At 42.8% G+C, this 21,180-nt stretch overlaps 1 protein-coding gene across 1 annotated transcript in view; it reads right to left on the bottom strand.

Annotated features, from left to right (window-relative positions):
• Positions 1-3,218: 3,218 nt before the first annotated feature.
• Positions 3,219-21,180, bottom strand: part of otc (ornithine transcarbamylase) — a 41,477-nt gene continuing 23,515 nt past the window's right edge. The window contains exons 6-10 of the mRNA XM_055644597.1: positions 19,257-19,379; positions 17,118-17,171; positions 16,841-16,990; positions 6,407-6,544; positions 3,219-3,862 (exon numbers count right to left, since the gene is read on the bottom strand). Of these exons, the coding sequence (XP_055500572.1) occupies positions 3,803-3,862; positions 6,407-6,544; positions 16,841-16,990; positions 17,118-17,171; positions 19,257-19,379 (525 nt within the window). The 3' untranslated portion in view covers positions 3,219-3,802. The remainder of the gene's footprint in view (positions 3,863-6,406; positions 6,545-16,840; positions 16,991-17,117; positions 17,172-19,256; positions 19,380-21,180) is intronic.

Genomic DNA, 21,180 nt, shown 5'->3' with positions numbered 1-21,180 from the left:
TTTAAACAAGTGGAATTCACAGGCAGGGGATCCGCAGCGCCCCCAGCCCCACAGACGATTCGCCAGGGGACGGGCCCAGTATTCACGCTCCTGCAACTGGAGGTACATCACATGGAGCCTTCTCATTGAGTAACTAGCGGAAGTGGGAGCGTGCAACAGGAGTCTTGGTCCGCTATAACCAAAATTCGGTATATAGAGGTCCGGTATTGCATGGGTTTACAGTAATCCAGAAATACATGAAAGAATGGTGACACAGTGGTGCAGAGGTAGAGTTGCTGCCTTACAGTGCCAGAGATCCAGGGTCAATCCAGGGATGTGGCTCTAGAAATAGTGGACGCATTGGTGATCATTTTCCAATGTTCAATAGATTCAGGATCAGTTCCTGTGGATTGGAGGATAGCTAATGTTATCCCACTTTTCAAGAAAGGAGCGAGAGAGGAAAATGGGGAATTACAGACCAGTTAGCCTGACTTCGGTGGTGGGAAAGATGCTGGAGTCAATTATTAAAGAGGTATTAATGGGGCATTTGGATAGCAGTAAAAAGATTAGTCCAAGTCAACATAGATTTATGAAAGGGAAATCATGCTTGACTAATTTTCTGGAATTTTTTGAGGACGTGACAAGTAAAATGGATGAAGGGGTGCCAGTGGATGTAGTGTAGACATTCAGAAAGCCTTTGATAAGATCCTGCACAGGAGACTGGTGACTAAAATTAGAACACGTGGTATTGGGGGTTGGGTGTTGACATGGATAGAAAATTGGTTTGCAGACTGGAAGCAAAGAGTAAGAGTGAACGGGTCCTTTGCAGAATGGCAGGCAGTGGCGAGTGGAGTGCCGCAAGGCTCAGTGTTGGGACCGCAACTGTTTACCATATATATTAATGATTTGGAAGAGGGAATTAGGAGCAACACTAACAAGTTTGCGGATGACACAAAGCTGGGTGGCAGTGTGAACTGTGAAGAGGATGTTAGGAGGTTGTAGGGCGACATGGACAGGTTGAGTGAGTGGGCAGATGCGTGGTACACCGGTCACTGAAAGTTGGCTTACAGGGACAGCAGGCAGTGAAGAAAGCTAATGGAATGTTGGCCTTCATATCAAGAGGATTTCAGTATAGGAGTAAAGAGGTTCTTCTGCAGTTGTATAGGACTCTGGTGAGACCACATCTGGAGTATTGGGTACAGTTTTGGTCTCCTAATTTGAAGAAGGACATCCTTGTGATTGAGGCAGTGCAGCGTATGTTTACGAGATTGATCCCTGGGATGGCGGGACTGTCATATGAGGAAAGATTGAAAAGACTAGGCTTGTATTCACTGGAGTTTAGAAGGATGAGGGGGCATCTTATAGAAACATATAAAATTATAAAAGGACTGGACAAGCTAGATGCAGGAAAAATTTTCCCAATATTGGGCGAGTCCAGAACCAGGGGCCACATAGAATAAAGGGGAGGTCATTTAAGACTGAGGTGAGAAAACACTTTTTCACCCAGAGAGTTGTGAATTTATGGAATTCCCTGCCACAGAGGGCACTGGATGGATTTTAAGAGAGAGTTAGATAGAGCTCTAGGGGCTAGTGGAGTCAAGGGAAATGGGGAGAAGGCAGGCACGCGTTATTGATAGGGGACGATCAGCCATGATCACAATGAATGGCGGTGCTGGCTTGAAGGGCCGAATGGCCTCCTGCTGCACCTATTTTCTATGTTTCTAATCCTTACTACAGGTACAGTCTGTACAGAGTTTGTATGTTCTCCTTGTGATCTGCGTGGGTTTTCTCCGGGTGCTCCGGTTACCTCCCACACTCCAAAGACATACAAGTTTGTAGGCAAATTGGCTTTTGGAAAAATTGTAAATTGCAGGATAGTGTTACTGTGTGGGGATCGCTGGTTGGCGCGGACTTGGTGGGCTGAAGGGCCGGTTTCCGCGCTGTATCTCTAAACTAATGAATTTGGGTTGGTATAATAAAGCAAAGGATTGGATATTAAAGTATTCAGTGGATATTGAATGTTGTGGAGGAACAAATGGCCCTTCAATTGTGTGTTCCGTTCCATGAAAGGCTGCAGGATGTGTCAATAGGAAGGTAAAACAGTAGAGGTGGTGCCTTGTTTCATTAAACATGGCATGAACGTACAGTTATACAAGTTGTGCTGGATCAAAATAGATAAAATGGGCCTAAAAGCCTCCTTCTCGGTCACAAATTTCTACAATTCTATAACTTACAAGCTCATTCCAATTGATACATATGAATTCCTTTCTGGAGCAAAGCAGCACAATTATTTCTGAGGTGGGGACTTAATTGTACCACAATCTCCTATCTCCGCTTATAATATCTGCGAGGAAGTTCTGTACAAAGTGCCTACTCCCAATTAACCGCTACCTCGCAATTCTCATGATTAAATGGAAAATGCAGAGTATGATTGAGAGAAAATATCACAGATAATACAGTTTAATTAGCAAACAGTACTTGCCTTCACACTGAACAGATGAAGATTGCCGTGAGCTACATCCCTTGGAAGTCATTAAAATAGGATAATCTATGAATAGGCAATCGAACACTTATTCTAACTCGTTCAAATCAGGGGAGAGTGCAGTGAATGTAAAAGATGATGATGACACTTTGAGTCCCTAAAGTTGAATACAAAATGTTTTTGAGAAGATTATGTCAGCAGCTAGTATCTAAAGTGCTGGAACTAGGTTAGGTGAGTATAATGGTTCACTGGCTGATTTTACCATAACATTAACTCTTCAAACACCTCTGCCATTTGGACATTAGGATACATTATTCGTTTTTGCACTCCTAACTTTACAGGATTTGTATTATTTTCTATCTATTAAAATTAATTGATAGGAAGTTCTGGACTGTGTATTATCATTGCTTGGCAAATGCTAGGACTGCAATAGAATTGTTATCTTTGTAGTTTTCCTGGGAAATGCCTTGGGATATTTATGTTGTGTTAAAGTTGTACATGTGTGGGCATTGGTGTTGTTGTTGGTGGTGGTGTCAACGCAAATGTTAGCAGTACTAAAGATGGCTGAAGAAGGATCATGAAACGTCACCTATCCATGTTCTCCCGAGATGCTGCCTGACCCGCTGAGATACTCCAGCACTTTGTGTCATTTTCAGCAGTACTACTCATTGACTGTCAAAACATAACCTTTGTTTATTCTTCAAAATAAGGTGGTCTAGGATAAATCTGTAGTTCAAACATCTAGATGACTTCAAAATATCAGGAGGAAAATTTAATTAGACCGTAAACGTCCGTTTCCAGTTATAACATCAAATAGGAAATTCTGTACAAAGTGCCTACTCCCAATCAGCATCGAACAAGCAATTCTGAAGATTACATGGAGACGGCAAGATATGATTGAGATTAAGGTATGATTGATATATGTCTGAAGAGGGGTCTCAACCCAAAATGTCACCTATCCATGTTCTCCATAGATGCTGCCTGACCTGCTGAGTTACTCCACCACTTTGTTTCCTTCAACACAGAATAATATCTCCACAGATAATAAAGTTTAATTAGCAAACCGTATTTGCGTCCAAAATATTACCAATATTACCAGTTATTACCCTTAATAACTGGATTATGCTCACACACATTATTGTCGTTTCCTTCGATGTAAGGATCTGAAAAATTGACCGCCGCTATTTAATTACCACTAACAAGGTACATTATCATCATAATTTAGTTAAATGCTGTAATTTAATATCAATGAATTGTAGAGTTACACAATTGTTTGAAGCTTTTCATATTATTCTCCCATGAACGTTCTTTCATTATGGACGCTAAGTTGTAGGACAGGATTCAGAATTTTGGCTTGTTACTCAATGGAGAATAATCTGTCAGTATGTTCACCATTGCACCCTGTAAGAAAACAACAACAATTAGACAAAGTGCACATTTAAACAATGATAATAATCAAAGACTGCTGATCAGAGTTTTCCATTTGTTACCAACCTTCAAGGTGAATAACTTACTGGAGATAAGAACCACAAAATCTCCTTGCAATTGCATACAGTAATAAGTAAGAAAATCAATTTTATACCACAAGTATTTATGATGTTGATGAGTGGCTAACAAGATTGGAAGATGATAAGGACTGTTAAGAAGGGACATAATACAAATACTTTAAAACCGGTTCAACAATAACTTCCAATTTACCTCATTCTCATATGAAAATTATTGAACCCAGCAATTCTTTGTTATGGACAAATCAAATCACCTCTTATCTGATGGAGAAATCTCTGAAATGAACCATGAATTTCATGGACTGTTCTTTAGGAAGTGAGATTTATCATTTCTTGCTCATTGCTACTTAGCATTCAATCCATTTCAACCAGAAAATCAGCAGCCTGAATTTATAGGGCACCCATGATGTAATAAAGTCTGACAAAGGCCCACAGAAGGAGATAATTGAGCCACTTAGACAAAGTAGGAGGTTTTAATTAGAGCTATGGAGGAAAATTCATTGTGCAGCTTACATTTCTTAGCCATTTCTCTGTACACTGTGGATGGCTCAATTGTAATGAATTATTACCTTTCCACTGACTTGGCAGCATGCAACAAAAGCCTTTCCCTGTACCTCGATAAACATGACAATAAATAAACTAAAAATAATTTGAGATTTTTCCACAACATATAGCAATTTAATACTAAAATTCTGTTTATGACGACAACACTGATAATTGCAAGTTGCATACGAATATACCTTCTGAGTGAAATCTGGTAAGAAAATGTCGTAACATTTGCCACAATACCTGCAGAATTAATGTGGAAGGGAAATAAATAAATTTGACACATCATAATGTGAACATGTATCGAGATGAATCATTTATAGCAAGAATCAATCACCTCCTCTATGAAATTTTGTTGAGGTGATGTATGAAACATAGATAACTGAAGGGGCTTGTTGGCAAGCGGAGTAGATGGTGGTCTCACTGGACTAATGCAGAAAGCACGCATCACAAAATCAAACACTTGAAACAGTCTTAGTTTGAGGAATAGTCAATTTCAGTTTGAGGATTGTTGCTGATGTATTGCAAAAGTCATGTGTGATGAATTTTACAGCCAGCTCCACATTGGCCTTTACCCGTGACCTTACTGCACGAGTGCTTTACACCTCCCAGTGTCTGCTCAATAGCTCTGCAAGCTACTGAAAAGCCAACTGTTATTGAAGAGTCGACGGTCCTATTGTGTAATATCCGAACCACTTGAAATGTGATGGAGATCCAATAAATAACTAGGGATAGTTTAAAACTATAATTGTCTTTTACAAATGTAGTAATATATAAATGATCGCCATTGCCACGGCTCTGAAGTCCAGTAAGCATAAGAGTAATTCAGAAAGCTGGTTTTACATGATTCACCAAATTTTTAATCAACCATGAAGCTGGTTTTACATGATTCACCAAATTTTTAATCAACCATGAAGAATTATTTAGAATCTCAAAGTCCATTAACTAAAACTGGATTCATTTCACTATTTCTGGAACTACTTTGATTATCATCCATCATTATGCGGTTTCAATAAGTAAATATACTGTTCTTAAAGATCTCAAAGATATAGAGTCAAAGAGTCTATGAAAACATGTCCAATGGCCCAATCGTCCATGCCGGTCATGAAGCCTCATCTAAGCTAATTCCAGGTTGGCCCAAATCCCTCCAAACCTTTCCTATTCGTACATCTGTCCAAGTGTCTTTTAAATGCAGATATACTGTAGTACCTGCCTCAACTGCTCCTTTTGCAGCTCGTTCCTATACCCTCTACCCACCAAGTGATAAAGCTGACCCTCAGGTTCCTAATCGTAAATGGTAGTACTTTATCTAATGATGTGAGACTCTGGTTTTCCTGTGCAATACATCCAACAACATGAAGTAAATAATTATTTTAAGCATATGTTTTTATGTGAACATTAAATGTCTTAAGGAGGTTTTAAACCCCCCCCTTCTCTCCGCTATGTTCCACGTGGACTCGCATCTATTTGTTCCCTCCCCATCCCCTTTCACTTACATTCCTTCCTCTAGCTTCACAACTCGCAACTCTTCAATCCTTTTGTCTCACATGTTTTGACTTTTCATCTCTGGCCTTTATCCAACCATCTGCCTATCAACACCTCCCCCTCACTTGTATCCACGTAGTACACGCCAGACTTTGTCCTGCCTCACCTATCTTCCAGTTTTCTCCCCCACCTCCCCACCACCATTTGGCTAAAGAAAGGTCCCAACCTGAAATGTCGCCTATCTACGTTCTCCAAATATGCTGCCTGACCCACTGAGTTACTCCAGCACTTTGTGTCCTTTTTTTTTATAAAAGGAAACTATACTTTATTATGGTTCCTTTTGGTGTAACACAGTGATAGTTATCTAAAACTAAACTGATGTGATTTCCAATATACTTAGTCTTCCTACCATGATCGTCCATTTCCTATTTTCAGCTTCTTGGAAGACCAGTGATCGTGGAGAGTAAAATACTTCATCATCAACCTCTTCAGGTTTTCGTGGCAAACAATGCAAGAACGTCCAGTTTGGAGCTGCTGACTTTCCAGTCTATAAAGCAGAAAAAAAAAGTTATTTTTACACCGGGTGGTGGGTGCCAGGAACACACTACTAGGGGTAATGACATTTAAGAGGTTTTGGATAGTCACATGAATGTGCAGCGAATGGAGGGATATGGATCAAGTGCAGGTAGATGGGATTTGGCATCATGTTCGGCGTGGACATTGTAGACTGAAGGGCCTGTTCTTGTGCAGCACAGTTCTATGTCAATAAAATATATTCAGTCCAACTTCTTCAATTATCAATACTTACCATGGACCATTTGTAGCTTCATACTGTCATTTGTAGCTTCCAATCATGTCAACTACAAATGTTCTGGTTACAATATGTTCAATTATTTTTGAGGTAGCAGTTTTCAGAATTCATGTAATATAACAAATAATAACAAAAAGCAGTATAATGTTTACTGCTAATGCGACCGCTTGAGCACTTTGTTGGTTTAAGCTGGCAGATCTAAGATATTGCCTTGGAAGAGAGCTGTTACCAGACGATCCTTAAGAAATATCACAGGATATGCTAATTAACACCATGGGACCAATTTATTTTGCAATATCTGCGTTTTCTAAAAAAAAAATCTGCAATTAGTGCATTCTTTCAGATAACAGATCACAAAAACCGGTAACCGGTAACAAAGAGGCTATTCATGTTTGCTGTTTATAGCATTAAAACCACCATATTCACCAATATTTAAGTGGTACTACCCAGAGCTCATCCCTAAGCACATACAAAGTCAATCAAAGATATACAACGTATTAGCTATCTATGGGTTATTTGCCCATCTTAACTAAGATAATAATTCTAAATATATGATGGTTTACGATACAATAAAACTTTATTCATCCCCGGAGGGAAATTGGTCTGCCAACGGTCACAATGAACAAGGTACACAAAAACTTGAAATTAAAAGTGAAAACAAAAAGAAAAAGACAAGCGACTGTTGGCTAGCTGCTGTGAGCACAGCGCTTTCACCAGAACAAACAAACAAACACAGACTTATCCCCTGGGCAGAGGATTCTAAACTAGAGTGCCTCCTCCTCCCCCACTCCCACATCAGGTCCCCCTTTGGTCCACCGTTCCTCACAACCATCCCCCCACGCTGAGTCCCCATTGTCTTCCCCTCTCCCCCTCACGCTCATCGACTGCAAGGCCCCACCGCCACGAAGGCCCACGTTGCCGCCGAGGCCCAACTGCTGCCAAGGCTCCCGATAACTCCTAGGCACCCACTGCCGTTGCCGAGTCTCCCGCTGCCACCAGCTCCCATCGCCGCCACCGCTGAGGCTCCTTCGGCCCAGACAGACCTTGCCACCCGGCTTTACCGTAGTCCCCTGGGAGGCCTGTCATCGGCGGAGCAGTTGTTCGTTGGGTGGATTGGGCCCGTGGGACACTAAGAGCCAATGCTCATCGCATGCTAATTTGCAATATTTTTTTTAATGTGCGGACCTAACCAGTTAGCATAAGTAGAATATAGACACAAAATGCTGGAGTAACTCAGCAGGACAAGCAGCATCTCTGGGGAGAAGGAACGGGTGACGTTTCCGGTCGAGACCCTTCTTCAGACTGATCAGCATAAGTAGAATATCTCATTGAGAGCATTTCAGCAAGTCAAATTCAGATAGGTTTATTGTCTTATACACCAGTGTACAATGAAACCCACCCATTCTGCTCATATAAATACATTGGGGACCAGTGTATGCTATTATATCAGTGCGCTTAAAATTGTCTATAGAACGACGAAAAAGGGACCCTGACCCGAAACATCACCTTTTTTTTCCAGGGATACTGCCTGACCCGCAGAGTTAATCCAGCACTTATGTTTATCTTTGGTGTAAACCAACATCTGTAGTTCCTTGTCCTACTGATGGAGTAATAAGATCGCTGAATTGGGCATGAAAGCACTAACATTTTTTAATCCACATAGTTTAGTTTAGAAAAAGGTGCAGGAGTAGGCCATTCGGCCCTTCGAGCCTGCACCGCCATTCAATATGATCATGGCTGATCATCCAACTCAGTATCCCGTACCTGCCTTCTCTCCATACCCTCTGATCCCCTTAGCCACAAGGGCCACATCTAACTCCCTCTTAAATATAGCCAATGAACTGGCCTCAACTACCCTCTGTGGCAGAGAGTTCCAGAGATTCACCACTCTCTGTGTGAAAAAAGTTTTTCTCATCTCGGTTTTAAAGGATTTCCCCCTTATCCATAAGCTGTGACCTCTTGTCCTGGACTTCCCCAACATTGGAAACATCGGGAACAATCTTCCTGCATCTAGCCTGTCCAACCCCTTAAGAATTTTGTAAGTTTCTCAATCTCCTAAATTCTAGAGAGTATAAACCAAGTCTATCCAGTCTTTCTTTATAAGACAGTCCTGACATCCCAGGAATCAGTCTGGTGAACCTTCTCTGTCCCTCTATGGCAATAATGTCCTTCCTCAGATTTGGAGACCAAAACTGTATGCAATACTCTCACCAAGACCCTGTACAACTGCAGTAGAACCTCCCTGCCCCTATACTCAAATCCTTTTGCTATGAAAGTTAACATACCATTCGCTTTCTTCACTGCCTGCTGCACCTGCATGCCTACTTTCAATGACTGGTGTACCATGACACCCAGGTCTCGTTGCATCCCCCCTTTTCCTAATCGGCCACCATTTAGATAATAGTCTGCTTTCCTGTTTTTGCCACCAAAATGGATAACCTCACATTTATCCACATTATACTGTATCTGCCAAACATTTGCCCACTCACCCAGCCTATCCAAGTCACCTTGCAGTCTCCTAGCATCCTCCTCACAGCTGACACTGCCCCCCAGCTTAGTGTCATCCGCAAACTTGGCGATATTGCCTTCAATTCCCTCATCCAGATAATTAATATATATTGTAAATAGCTGGGCTCCCAGCACTGAGCCTTGCGGTACCCCACTAGTCACTGCCCGCCATTGTGAAAAGGACCCGTTTACTCCTACTCTTTGCTTCCTGTTTGCCAGCCAGTTCTCTATCCACATCAATACTGAACCCCCAATGCCGTGTGCTTTAAGTTTGTATACTAATCACTTATGTGGGACCTTGTCGAAAGCCTTCTGGAAGTCCAGATCCACCACATCCACTATGTTCTCCCCTATCCACGCTACTAGTTACATCCTCGAAAAATTCTATAAGATTCATCAGACATGATTTACCTTTCGTAAATCCATGCTGACTTTGTCCAATGATTTCACTACTTTCCAAATGTGCTGCTATCCCATCTTTAATAACTGACTCTAGCAGTTTCCCCACTACCGATGTTAGACTAACTGGTCTGTAATTCCCCGTTTTCTCTCCCCCTCCCTTCTTAAAAAGTGGGGTTACGTTTGCTACCCGCCAATCTTCAGGCACTACTCCAGAATCTAAAGAGTTTTGAAAGATTATTACTAATGCATCCACTATTTCTGGAGCTACTTCCTTAAGTACTCTGGGATGCAGCCTATCTGGCCCTGGGGATATATCGGCCTTTAATCCATTCAATTTACCCAACACCACTTCCCGACTAACCTGGATTTCACTCAATTCCTCCAACTCCTTTGACCCGCGGTCCCCTGCTATTTCCGGCAGATTAATTATGTCTTCCTTAGTGAAGACGGAACCAAAGTAGTTATTCAATTGGTCCGCCATATCCTTGTTCCCCATGATCAACTCACCTGTTTCTGACTGCAAGGGACCTACATTTGTTTTAACTAATCTCTTTCTTTTCACATATCTATAAAAACTTTTGCAGTCAGTTTTTATGTTCCCTGCCAGTTTTCTTTATTAATCTATTTTTCCTTTCCTAATTAAGCCCTTTGTCCTCCTCTGCTGGTCTCTGAATATCTCCCAGTTCTCTGGTATGCTGCTTTTTCTGGCTAATTTGTATGCATCATCCTTCGCTTTGATACTATCCCTGATTTCCCTTGTTATCCACGGATGCACTACCTTCCCTGATTTATTCTTTTGCCAAACTGGATGAACAATTTTTGTAGTTTAGCACTCCAATCAAATCTGGTGTCACAATGTATACCCCAAAAGTATACTGCAAGCAAAATTATCAAGATTATATGAAATGTAATAATATGATAGGTTGGAGTAACTCAGCGGGTCAGGCAGCATCACTGGAGAAGATAGGTGATGTTTCGGATCGGGACCCTTCCTCGGACTTTCTCACCCCTCCCCTTCCCCCCACTACAATCAGTCTGAAGAAGGGTCCTAACCAGAAACATCACCAATCAATTTTCTCCCACGGTTCTATTAATCTTGTTATATTATCGATTATTGCAAACTATCTCCGCAAAAACATAATTTTTTTTAAGCCTTGTCCATGAAAAATACTTAAATTCAGCCAGAGAACTGCACTGAAAATGTTGAAGTATAACAAGGAACTGCAGATGCTGGTTTACAAATGAAGGCACAGAGTGTTGGAGTAGCTCAGTGGGTCAGGCAGCATCACTGGAGAACATGCATAGGTGATATTTCAGGTCGGGAACCTTCTTCAGACTGGGGGGGGGGGGGGGGGGGGGGGGGGGGGGGGGGGGGGGGGGGGGGGGGTGGGAAGAAAACTATAAAAGAGAAGGGGCAGGACAAAGCACGGCAGGTAATAGGGGAACACAACCGAGGTGGGGTTTTCATAGGCAGATGGTTGGACAAGAGCCAGAGATGAAAAAACAGAAGGTGCAAGACGCTGAAGATATATTTAGGACACTGAATTTGGTCTATTCGTGAAATGGGCCAAATGCAAGCTTCGAGGCATCAATTGATAGATTGCCCACTATAGCTTTATGACTTTGAATACTGGCTTTGACTTTAATGTCCTTTTGCTGCTTCTTGCTCCTTGCCAATGGTCAGGATTTAAACATTTCTCTCAACTGCAAAGTAGCACTGTTAGGTATAAAGATCTTGATTTCTGTCTGTCCACAAGGCACAATCAGACCAATCCGAACATTGGAAATGTTTCTACAACATGTCAAGGGTCTATTTTATGATATATCTGCCTCATCGATATACACTGCTCTGAAACGCTTTTGTGTCATCTAACACAAAGGTATCGGAGGTATCATTAGAAATGGAGACAGAGGAATTGCAGGTGTCAGGATTTTGTGCAAAGCACAGAGTGCTGGAGGAACTCAGCAGGTCAGACATTTTGGGACAATTCTTCATTCCCACCCAAAACGTTGCCCGTCCATCTTTTCGAAGATGCTGCCTGACCTGCTGAATTCCTCCAGCACTTTGTGTTTTGTATCATAAGAAATGTTCAGACAGGTACCTCACATCTCTTTGGAAACCACCTGTTTCTTCTTTAGGTTTACAAGGCAAGGACTCCCTGTAATATCGACATACAGTACTATAATACTTGTGTGTAGGAAGGAACTGCAGATGCTGGTTTCTACCGAAGATAAACACAAAATGCTGGAGTAACTCAATGGGTCCGACCTGAAATGTTACCTATTCCTTTTCTCCAGGTATTTTGCTTAACCCGCTGAGTTACTCCAATATTTTGTGACTATCTACTACAATACTTCACTGCCGATTATATTCTGTCGTGGAAAGCCTTCCTGTGATGTTCAGAATATTAGCCAAATAAGGATGCAATACCAGTAGAAAGTAAATTCTATGTAGATATTGGATTTTACATGTCACGTTGCGTTGCAAGTAACTTGTGTTGAAATCCTACTCCTACTTTGCTGAAGTGAGATGTGTGCAAGCTGATCTGACTGATGGCTCTTGCTGCTATCTAGTGGTACAAAGATTTAATGCAATATTTTCACTCGCACAGAGAGTCATACGGCAGGGAAACAGGGCCTTCTGCCCAATTTCCCTACGCTGACCATCATGTCACACCTATGCTAGTCCCACCAGCCCGTGTTTGGCCATTTCCCTCTAAACCTTACCTACCCATGTATCTGCTCAAATGTATTTTAAATGTTGTTATTGTACCATATAATGGTGCTCATTGGGAGCGCGTAGGTAGTGTACAGAAATAGATTATGTTCCTGAATGTGCAACTTTGCCAGGAGATGAAAAAGATTCAGAAATGATTTAATTCCTCAATCTCGACTACTTTTAAAAGTTGGTCAAAAGTTAGTGAAAATGTCTGGGAATGGGGCATAAAATCCAGAACAGATAATAGAAGGGATAAAATAACTGATTTAAAACATCTGTATAAACAAGCATATGGCAGGAATATTATTACAATGAATAATAAACAAGTGTTGCATTCAATGTTTCTTCATTAGTGTTTATATTTATCAATCATCCCAATCTGTCCTTGAGAAAGTGGGAATCTTCAACTATCCCAGTTTGTTTTATAAATCTTTGCTCCCTCCACCACTATTGCATCTTGACTGTGGTTTAGTTTAGTTTAGAGGCACAGGCCTTTTGGCCCGCTGAGTCCACGCCGACCGTCTATCACACATTTGCACTAGTTCCATGTTATCCTACTTTCCCATCCACTACCAACAGGTTAAGTGCAATTTTACAGAGGTCAATTACCTAACCATCCACTTGCCTTTGGGATGGGCAAGGAAACTAGAGCACTCAGAGGAAACCCACGCGCTCACAGGGAGAAGGTGCAAACTCCACGCAGTCAGCACCTGAGGTCAGGATCGAACTTGGGTCTCTGGTGCTGTGAGGCAGCAGCTCTATCAGCTATGTCACTGTGCCACCCTAACTATGTAGCATTTTCAAATGCTTTCAAGCGCTTTTTTTTTTTAAACAGGTGATTTGAAACCCAAGGTCTCAATTACCAAGAAGGACAAGAGAAACATTCACATAGGAGCACCACAGAGCTTTCTCCTACAGCTATGTTAGGCAGGGAGTTCAAGGATGTTAAACTGCAATCTTTCTTGGTCAAATTAGTGCCTTATTTGTGCAGGTGTTCCCATGTGTCTGTTTCCCTACTCCTTCCTGTTAACCAAGACCTTGGTTTTGAGAGCTATTGTTAAAAAAAACATTTGTTTCACAGATTTATCAAGGTGCAATGGTTTAGTTTAGTTTAGTTCAAAGATACAGCATCGAAACATGCCCTTCGGCTAACTGAATCCACGCCGACCATTGATCACTTGTTTACACTAGTTCTATGTTATCCCCACTTTCCCATCCTCTCACTACTCACCAAGGTAATTTTACAGAGGACAATCGACCTACAAGCCCACATATCTTTGGAATGCGGGAGGAAACCAGAACACCCGGAGAAACCCACGAGGTCACAGGAAGAACGTGCAAACTCCACACAGACAGCACCTGAGGCTGGGATCGAACTCGAGTCTCTGGCACTGTGACCAAGTGCACCATTTTTCTACCAGCTCCACCAATCATGGTGGAGGGAGCAAAGGTTTACAGTGGGTGGCAACAACGATGCCAATCAAGTCAGCTTTGTTATAATGGGTGTATCAGAACTTTTTTGAGCTTTTGGAACTACATATCCAGAAAGTGTAAAGTATTCCCCATTGTTCACCCTGAACACCGGCGTTCCACAGGGCTGTGTGCTGAGCCCCCTCCTCTACTCCCTCTTCACCTATGACTGCACACCTGTACATGGTACTAACACCATCATCAAGTATGCAGATGATACAACGGTGATTGGCCTCATCAGCAACAACGATGAGCTGCCCTACAGGGAGGAGGTCCAGCACTTAGCAGCATGGTGCGCTGACAACAACCTGGCCCTTAACTCCAAGAAGATCAAGGAGCTCATTGTAGACTTCAGGAAGTCCAGAGGCGGTACGCACACCCCCATCCACATTAACGGGACGGAGGTGGAACGTGTTTCTAGCTTCAGGTTCCTGGGAGTCAACATCTCCGATGACCTCTCTTGGACCCACAATACCCCTACTCTGATCAAGAAGGCTCATCAGCGTCTCTTCTTCCTGAAGAGACTGAAGAAGGTCCATCTGTCTCCTCAGATCCTGGTGAACTTCTACCGCTGCACCATCGAGAGCATCCTTACCAACTGCATCACAGTATGGTATGGCAACTGCTCTGTCTCCGACCGGAAGGCATTGCAGAGGGTGGTGAAAATTGCCCAACGCATCACCGGTTCCTCGCTCCCCTCCATTGAGTCTGTCCAAAGCAAGCGCTGTCTGCGGAGGGCGCTCAGCATCGCCAAGGACTGCTCTCACCCCAACCATGGACTGTTTACCCTCCTACCATCCGGGAGGCGCTATAGGTCTCTCCGTTGCCGAACCAGCAGGTCGAGGAACAGCTTCTTTCCGGCGGCTGTCACTCTACTCAACAACGTAACTCGGTGACTGCCAATCACCACCCCCCCCCGGACACTTATTATTATTTATTCAAATCGTTTGCTATGTCGCTCTTCCAGGGAGATGCTAAATGCATTTTGTTGTCTCTGTACTGTACACTGACAATGACAATTAAATTGAATCTGAATCTGAATCTTAAACTTGCTCCTGTTAGACTGAATTGAGGCATTGAGAAATCAGAAAACACATGTCCTGGTGTGTTTTTGAGGCAATGGTATTTACGTAGAGTCCATTTGAGTTTCTGATAATAGATGAACATCCTCCCCCAGATTTTGATGTGGGGGAGAATTATGCCAATGGACAGTGCCCATGACCTTGCACTGTGGGCTATGAATTGTAAGGTCCCACACATGTTGTTGTCCAAGTCTTGCTGCATTCGGGGCACGGATTGCTCCATAGTGTGAGGAGTTGCAAATGCCGGATTCAATCCTGTGCAATCATCAGCAAACGTGGTCTGAAGGTTATTGACGATGCAGTTGAAGATGGTTGGACCAGGACCCTAACAAAACTCCTGCAGTGAAATTATTCTGGGACTGAGATTATTGGCTATTATTGCTTTGTGGTGATTAAGCCACGTGGAAACTTCTTAGTTCTAATCCAGCCATTTCCATTCACATCCTTGCCATTGGCATAAAACCTGAGAAGGAACTTAAGAGTGCCATCAGGACCACGTTCTGCAGGGTTGAATGCTATTTATGTAACATTATTAAATTGGGGTACATAGTGGTTCACAAATGATAAAAATCTATAAATCAGCTTGTGAAATGATTTTACTTTCATCTTTTGTAAGCAGACCTCTAGTGTCAGTTTAATAATATAACTAGTCCGGACATCCATGCCCAAAACTATACAGAGTCTACCTTTCACAAACCTAGATGAATACGTGCAGTGATCTGGATCTGCTTCAAGATGCCTCTCAGCACATCAGATCAACAACAGATGCCATCTCACTGCTTCTCCACTCTGATCTGGACCATCTGGATAACAGGAACACACATCAGACTGCTTAGTTAGTTTAGTTTAGTTTTAGTTTAGAGATAAAGCGAGGAAACAGCCCTTCCACCCACCGAGCCCACGCCAACTAGCGAACCTCATGCACTAGTTCCATCCTACAAAACTAGGGACAATTTACAGAAGCCAATTAACATCCAAACCTGCACGCCTTTGGAAGGTGGAGGAAACCGGAGCACCCAGATAAGACCCACGCGATCACAAAGAGAACAGACAAACTTTGTAAATACAGGCACTCGAGTTCAGGATCGAACCTGGGTCTCTGGCGCTGTAAGGCAACAACTCTACCAATGTGCCGCCATTGCTGGCCGTTGACTACAGCTCAGCGTTTAATGCAAGCATCCGCTCCAAACTCATCACCAGTCTCCAAGTCTTGGACCTCCATGGCTGGTTGCATCATGGCCTGGTATGGCAATTCCAATGCACAGGTGCACAAGAGGCCAGTCCATCACAGCCACAGTCAAAAACATCTACGTGAGGCACTGCCTCAAGAAGGCAGCATCCATCATCTAGGGTCTTCACCATCTGTGTTGGAGGTACCACACCACCAGGTTCAATAACAACTATTTTCCTAAACCATCAGGTTCTTGAACCAAACTGCCAACCCTAATTCTACCTCGGCAGCGGAACATTATGGACCATCTCCTGAACGGCAATGTAAATGTTTTCTAATTGTGCTTTGCATTAATGTCCTGTTCTTTGCATCATGTTATCTTTTCATTGTCATGTAGAATTTATGTATAACCAATGTACGATTCATTTATGTGTATGTTTGAGTCTATGCACCTGTGATGCTGCTGCAAGCACCATTTGCATTGTACCTGCACATCGCCACACTTGTGCATACGACAATAAACTTTACCCAATGTAAAATTCTCACTGAAAATCCAGTTATCACAGAGGTGATGAGATGTGTTGCACTGAGGTAAAGGATAGCAAGTAGTTAGAGAAGTAGAAGAAGCTGAAGAGAAAATGGCTGTAGTACTTTTGGATTTTGGATTGCACATGCCTTACCTTCATTGTGATTTGATAACCATGGAATGCCTTCAGCCTCTCTGCTTTCTCCTCTTCTTGCCCCATGCTAACCCACGTGTCTGTGACCAGGGCATTGGCTCCACTTGCCGCTTCCACAGGATCGTTGGTGAAGAACAACTTGGTTCCACACTAACGTCAACGATAAACGTAAAAGGAAAAGCTCTTTAGAGACATGCGACTTCATCCGCAAAATGGTGAGATTAATAACACCCGATATCCTCATAAAATATATCAAAAGATAACGAAAATAAATTACCTCCCCAGCCAATGACTTAGCAACCTTGGTGACATCAGCATCAGGTTCGAAGCCCTGTAAAGAGACAACAGGTTACTCCAGCTTTTTGTGTCTATCTTCAGTGTAAACCAGCATCTGGCAGTTCCTTGCTACAGAGGTTCATGCACCTTTCTCCTGTGGTGATGATACATGTTTTCATAAACAGTTAAACAGATGTCTGTAGTCACTCAGTCAACAGCGGCGCAGCGGTAAAGTTGCTGCCTCACAGTGCCAGAGACCTGGGTTCCATCATGACTACAGGTACGGAACATGTAGAGTTTATATGTTCTCCCTTTGACCGCGTGGGTTTCCTGCAGGTGCTCTGGTTTCCTCCCCACATTGCAAAGTGGTGCGGGTTTGCAGGTGAATTGGCTTCTGTAAATTGTCCCTAGTGTGTAGGAGTGAAAGTGTGTGCAGGGGATCGATGGTCGGCATAGACCTGGTGGGCCGAAGGACATGTTTCCATGCATTATTCTAAACTGAATGATATACCTAACACGATATGTTGATAACAGGCAGTAGTTTGAGTTCACGCCATGCAATCCTATCCAGATTGATTGATTGAAAGTTGCAGCAAGGAAACAGGGCCTTCAGCCCACCGAGTCCACGTCACCCATCGATCACCCACCCATCACCCATTCACACTAGTTCTACGTTATCCCACTTTTTCATTCACTCCCTACGCACTCGGGCAAATTTACAGAGGCCAATTATCTTAAAATTAACTACCAATTAACTGCCCGCACGTCTTTGGGTTGTGTGAGGTAAACCGAAGCACCCAGAAGAAACCCATGCGGTCACAGGGAGAACATGCAAACTCCACACAGACGGCACCCGAGGTCAGTATTGAACCCCGTTCACTGGCGCTGTGAGGCAGCAGCTCTATCAGCTGCGAGTCTGTCTCATCTCTATTTGACCACTGAACTATGTTGATTTCTATTGCAAGGACTGAACAGAACATTATTACCCAGCAATAAAATAGAAAGTTAGTCGCCAGTGTTAGTGATGCTGGTGAGGTAGAACTGATTAATCTCTGACTTTGTGATACTGATGCACAGTCTTCCATGCGGGCTATAAAATGGGAACTTTTGGCACAAAACGCTGCTCTGAAGAAAAAAAGGGCGGCACAGTGACGCGACGTTAGAGTCACTTCCTTACAGCGTCAGGTTTGATCCTGACTATGGACGCTGTCTATGTGGAGTTTGTACGTTCTCCCTGTGGTCGGGTGGGTTTTCGGATGTTCCGGTTTCCTCCCACATTCCAAAGACATGCAGGTTTAGGTTAATTGGCTTCTATAAATTGTCCCTAGTTTGTAGGATAGAACTAGTGTACAGGTGATCACTGATCAGTGCGGACTTGGTGGGCCGAAGAGCCTGTTTCTATGCTGTAGCTCTAAACTAAACTAAATGATAATACTGTTGTTATAAACAAAGCTTACACCATTTCCTGAACGCTAGTTTTACTCAACGATAGGAATGATTCTCAACAGAAATCCAATAAATCCACTACCGTTGAAAATTGACCCTCTCGGTGCATCAAGGTATTCTTCTGGCTGGAAAACTACAGCAGCTGGTTTGTCCATGGACACTGGATTTCAGTCCAAAGACCTGCTGGACTTAGACTAAGGAGGCCTGGCCTTTCACATCATGCCGGCTTGCCATCTGGACTATCAAGTAGTACAGTCCCAAGCACTGGAACCAAGTCAAATTATATTAGTTTTCAGGATTCATTGAAGATAAGTTTAGGTCATCGGAGCAAAATTAGGCCATTCAACCCATCAGGTCTACTCCGCCATTCAATAATGGCTGATATATTTCCCTCACAACTCCATTCTCCTGCCTTCTCCCCAAAACCACTGATACCCGTACTAACCCGGCCTATTCCCACACTGTATCTCTAAAGTCTAAAGACCCATTAAGTCTGTTCTGCCATTTGATCATGGCTGATCTATTTTTCCCTCTCAACCCCATTCTCCTGCCTTCTCTCTATAATCTTTGGCACCCTTAATGTTGGGTTTGTGCTAGGTTAGAGTTTACAATTATACAAACAGGTCTTTATAATGAATTAAAATATGGTTACTCTTTTGTTGAGAAGAAACACCTGTTATACCAGAGGGCATACCTTGGGAGTAGCAACATTGAGATGCATTCCAAGTTTCGGAGCGCTCATCATGAAGGAGTGAAGCACATTGTTCCCATCTCCTATCCAAGACAAGGTCAGACCATTCAGGGAGCCAAAATGTTCCTAAAAAGGACACGGACAGGATTAATGTTGAACTGCATAAATAAATCTGCACATTCAAAAGATTTTTGTTCCTCCACTGAGATTTAAGGAAGTGTTCCATGCCACCATCGGAGACTAGAGACGTGGGAAGCTTTTGCAACTTGGGCATACTGATCATCCAAACGTTCTTAAGATGTGCAGTGCTTTTCACTCTTTGGCTTGAGGCGAGTGCAGTGGCAAAAGCAACATTCCTCTGTCAACACGCATGCTAATAACATCACAACAGAATAGATAGCTGTGTTGTTAACCCCTTATGTATTTGTCAGCAGTGGTCTTTACTAACGAGCCATATTCTGAAAGCCTTCCGTTGGTCTCTGTCGTCAATGCACAGAGATAATACCTTTTAAAATGACAGGCTCCATGAAGGTACAAATCTCCAGGCTCAGCAACTGAAGTAGGGTTAGGGTTACGAGTCTGAAGAAGGGTTCCGACCCAAAACATCACCCATCCTTTTTCTCCAGAGATACTGCCTGATCAGAGTTCCTCCACCGAAACATCAAACATAGAAGTGTACAACGCAGGAACAGGCACTTCAGCCCACAATGTCCCAGCCGAACATAATGCCAGGTTAAACATATCCCCTCTGCCTGTACATAACAGGGTCAACTTTCCAGCTGAGCTGCTGTATGCTTAGACAGTGATATCTCACCAGACAAGTTAAACAGTTTCCAGCTTGAGATTTTTTATCAGAATCAGTCACAATAAAATATAGAGACTACTACTGGCTTTAGCTTAAATATTCCTTCAATAAAATCTTTATTTTGTTACTCCATCAGTTTTTGCCTTTATCATCACAGTCACATCACTGAACACTGATCACCTAGTCCCATAAAAAAATAGGATTGGTTGGTGGTCAAATTGAAAGCCTCATGTGACATTCCTAAAGCAAAATGAACAAATAAATTCGACATGATTGATGTTGATTGTTGCCACAGAGGCATATCAATAAAAATGAAGAACTATTTCCAAATTAGGCATTAGGGAGACACAAGGAACAGCAGATGCTGGTTTACAAAAAGGATGCAAAGAGTAACTCAATGGGTCAGGTTTCTGTGCTGGCTGCTCCCAGCTGACAACAATATGCCATCTGATTGGGGACACAAGGAACTGTAGATGTTGGAATTTTGAGCAAAGCACAAAGTGCTGGAGTAACTCAGCGGAGCAGGCAGCATTTGAGGAGAACATGGATAGGCAACATTTTTGGTTATTCAGACATTAATTCTTGAGTTTGAGTTCAGTTTGAGTTTAGTTTATTGTCATGTACAGCAAAAAGATTTTGTTTTGTGTCAATCAGTTGCGGAAATACAATTCATGTTTACAAGCCACCCACGGTGTACAATTACATGATAAAGGGAATAACGTGATAACGTTTAGTGCAAGATGAAGTCCAATAAAGTCCGATCAAAGATAGTATGAGAGCCTCCAATGAGGTTGTTAGTAGCTCAGGACCGTTCTCTAGTTGTTAGTAGGATGGTTCCGTTGCCTGATAACAGCTGTGAAAAAACTGTCCCTGAATCTAGAGGTGCGTGTTTTCACACTTCTACACCTCTTGCCTGATGGGAGAGGGAAGTAGGAAGTGGCTGAAATGTGGCTCGTCCTTGATTATGTTGGATGCCTTGCTGATGCGGCCTGAGATGTTAATGGAGTCAATGGAAGGGAGGTTGGTTTGTGTGATGGCCTGAGCTGCGTCCACAATTCTCTGCAATTTCATGTGGTCTGGGATGGACCTGTTCCTAAGCCACTTCTGGTATTATAAAGTGTT

This window comes from Leucoraja erinacea, chromosome 13 (genome assembly GCF_028641065.1).
Source record: "Leucoraja erinacea ecotype New England chromosome 13, Leri_hhj_1, whole genome shotgun sequence".
In the NCBI taxonomy this organism is placed as follows: Eukaryota; Metazoa; Chordata; class Chondrichthyes; order Rajiformes; family Rajidae; genus Leucoraja; species Leucoraja erinaceus.
The sequence above is the reverse complement of the archived record's forward strand: the minus strand, read 5'-3'. Positions and strand labels throughout refer to the sequence as shown.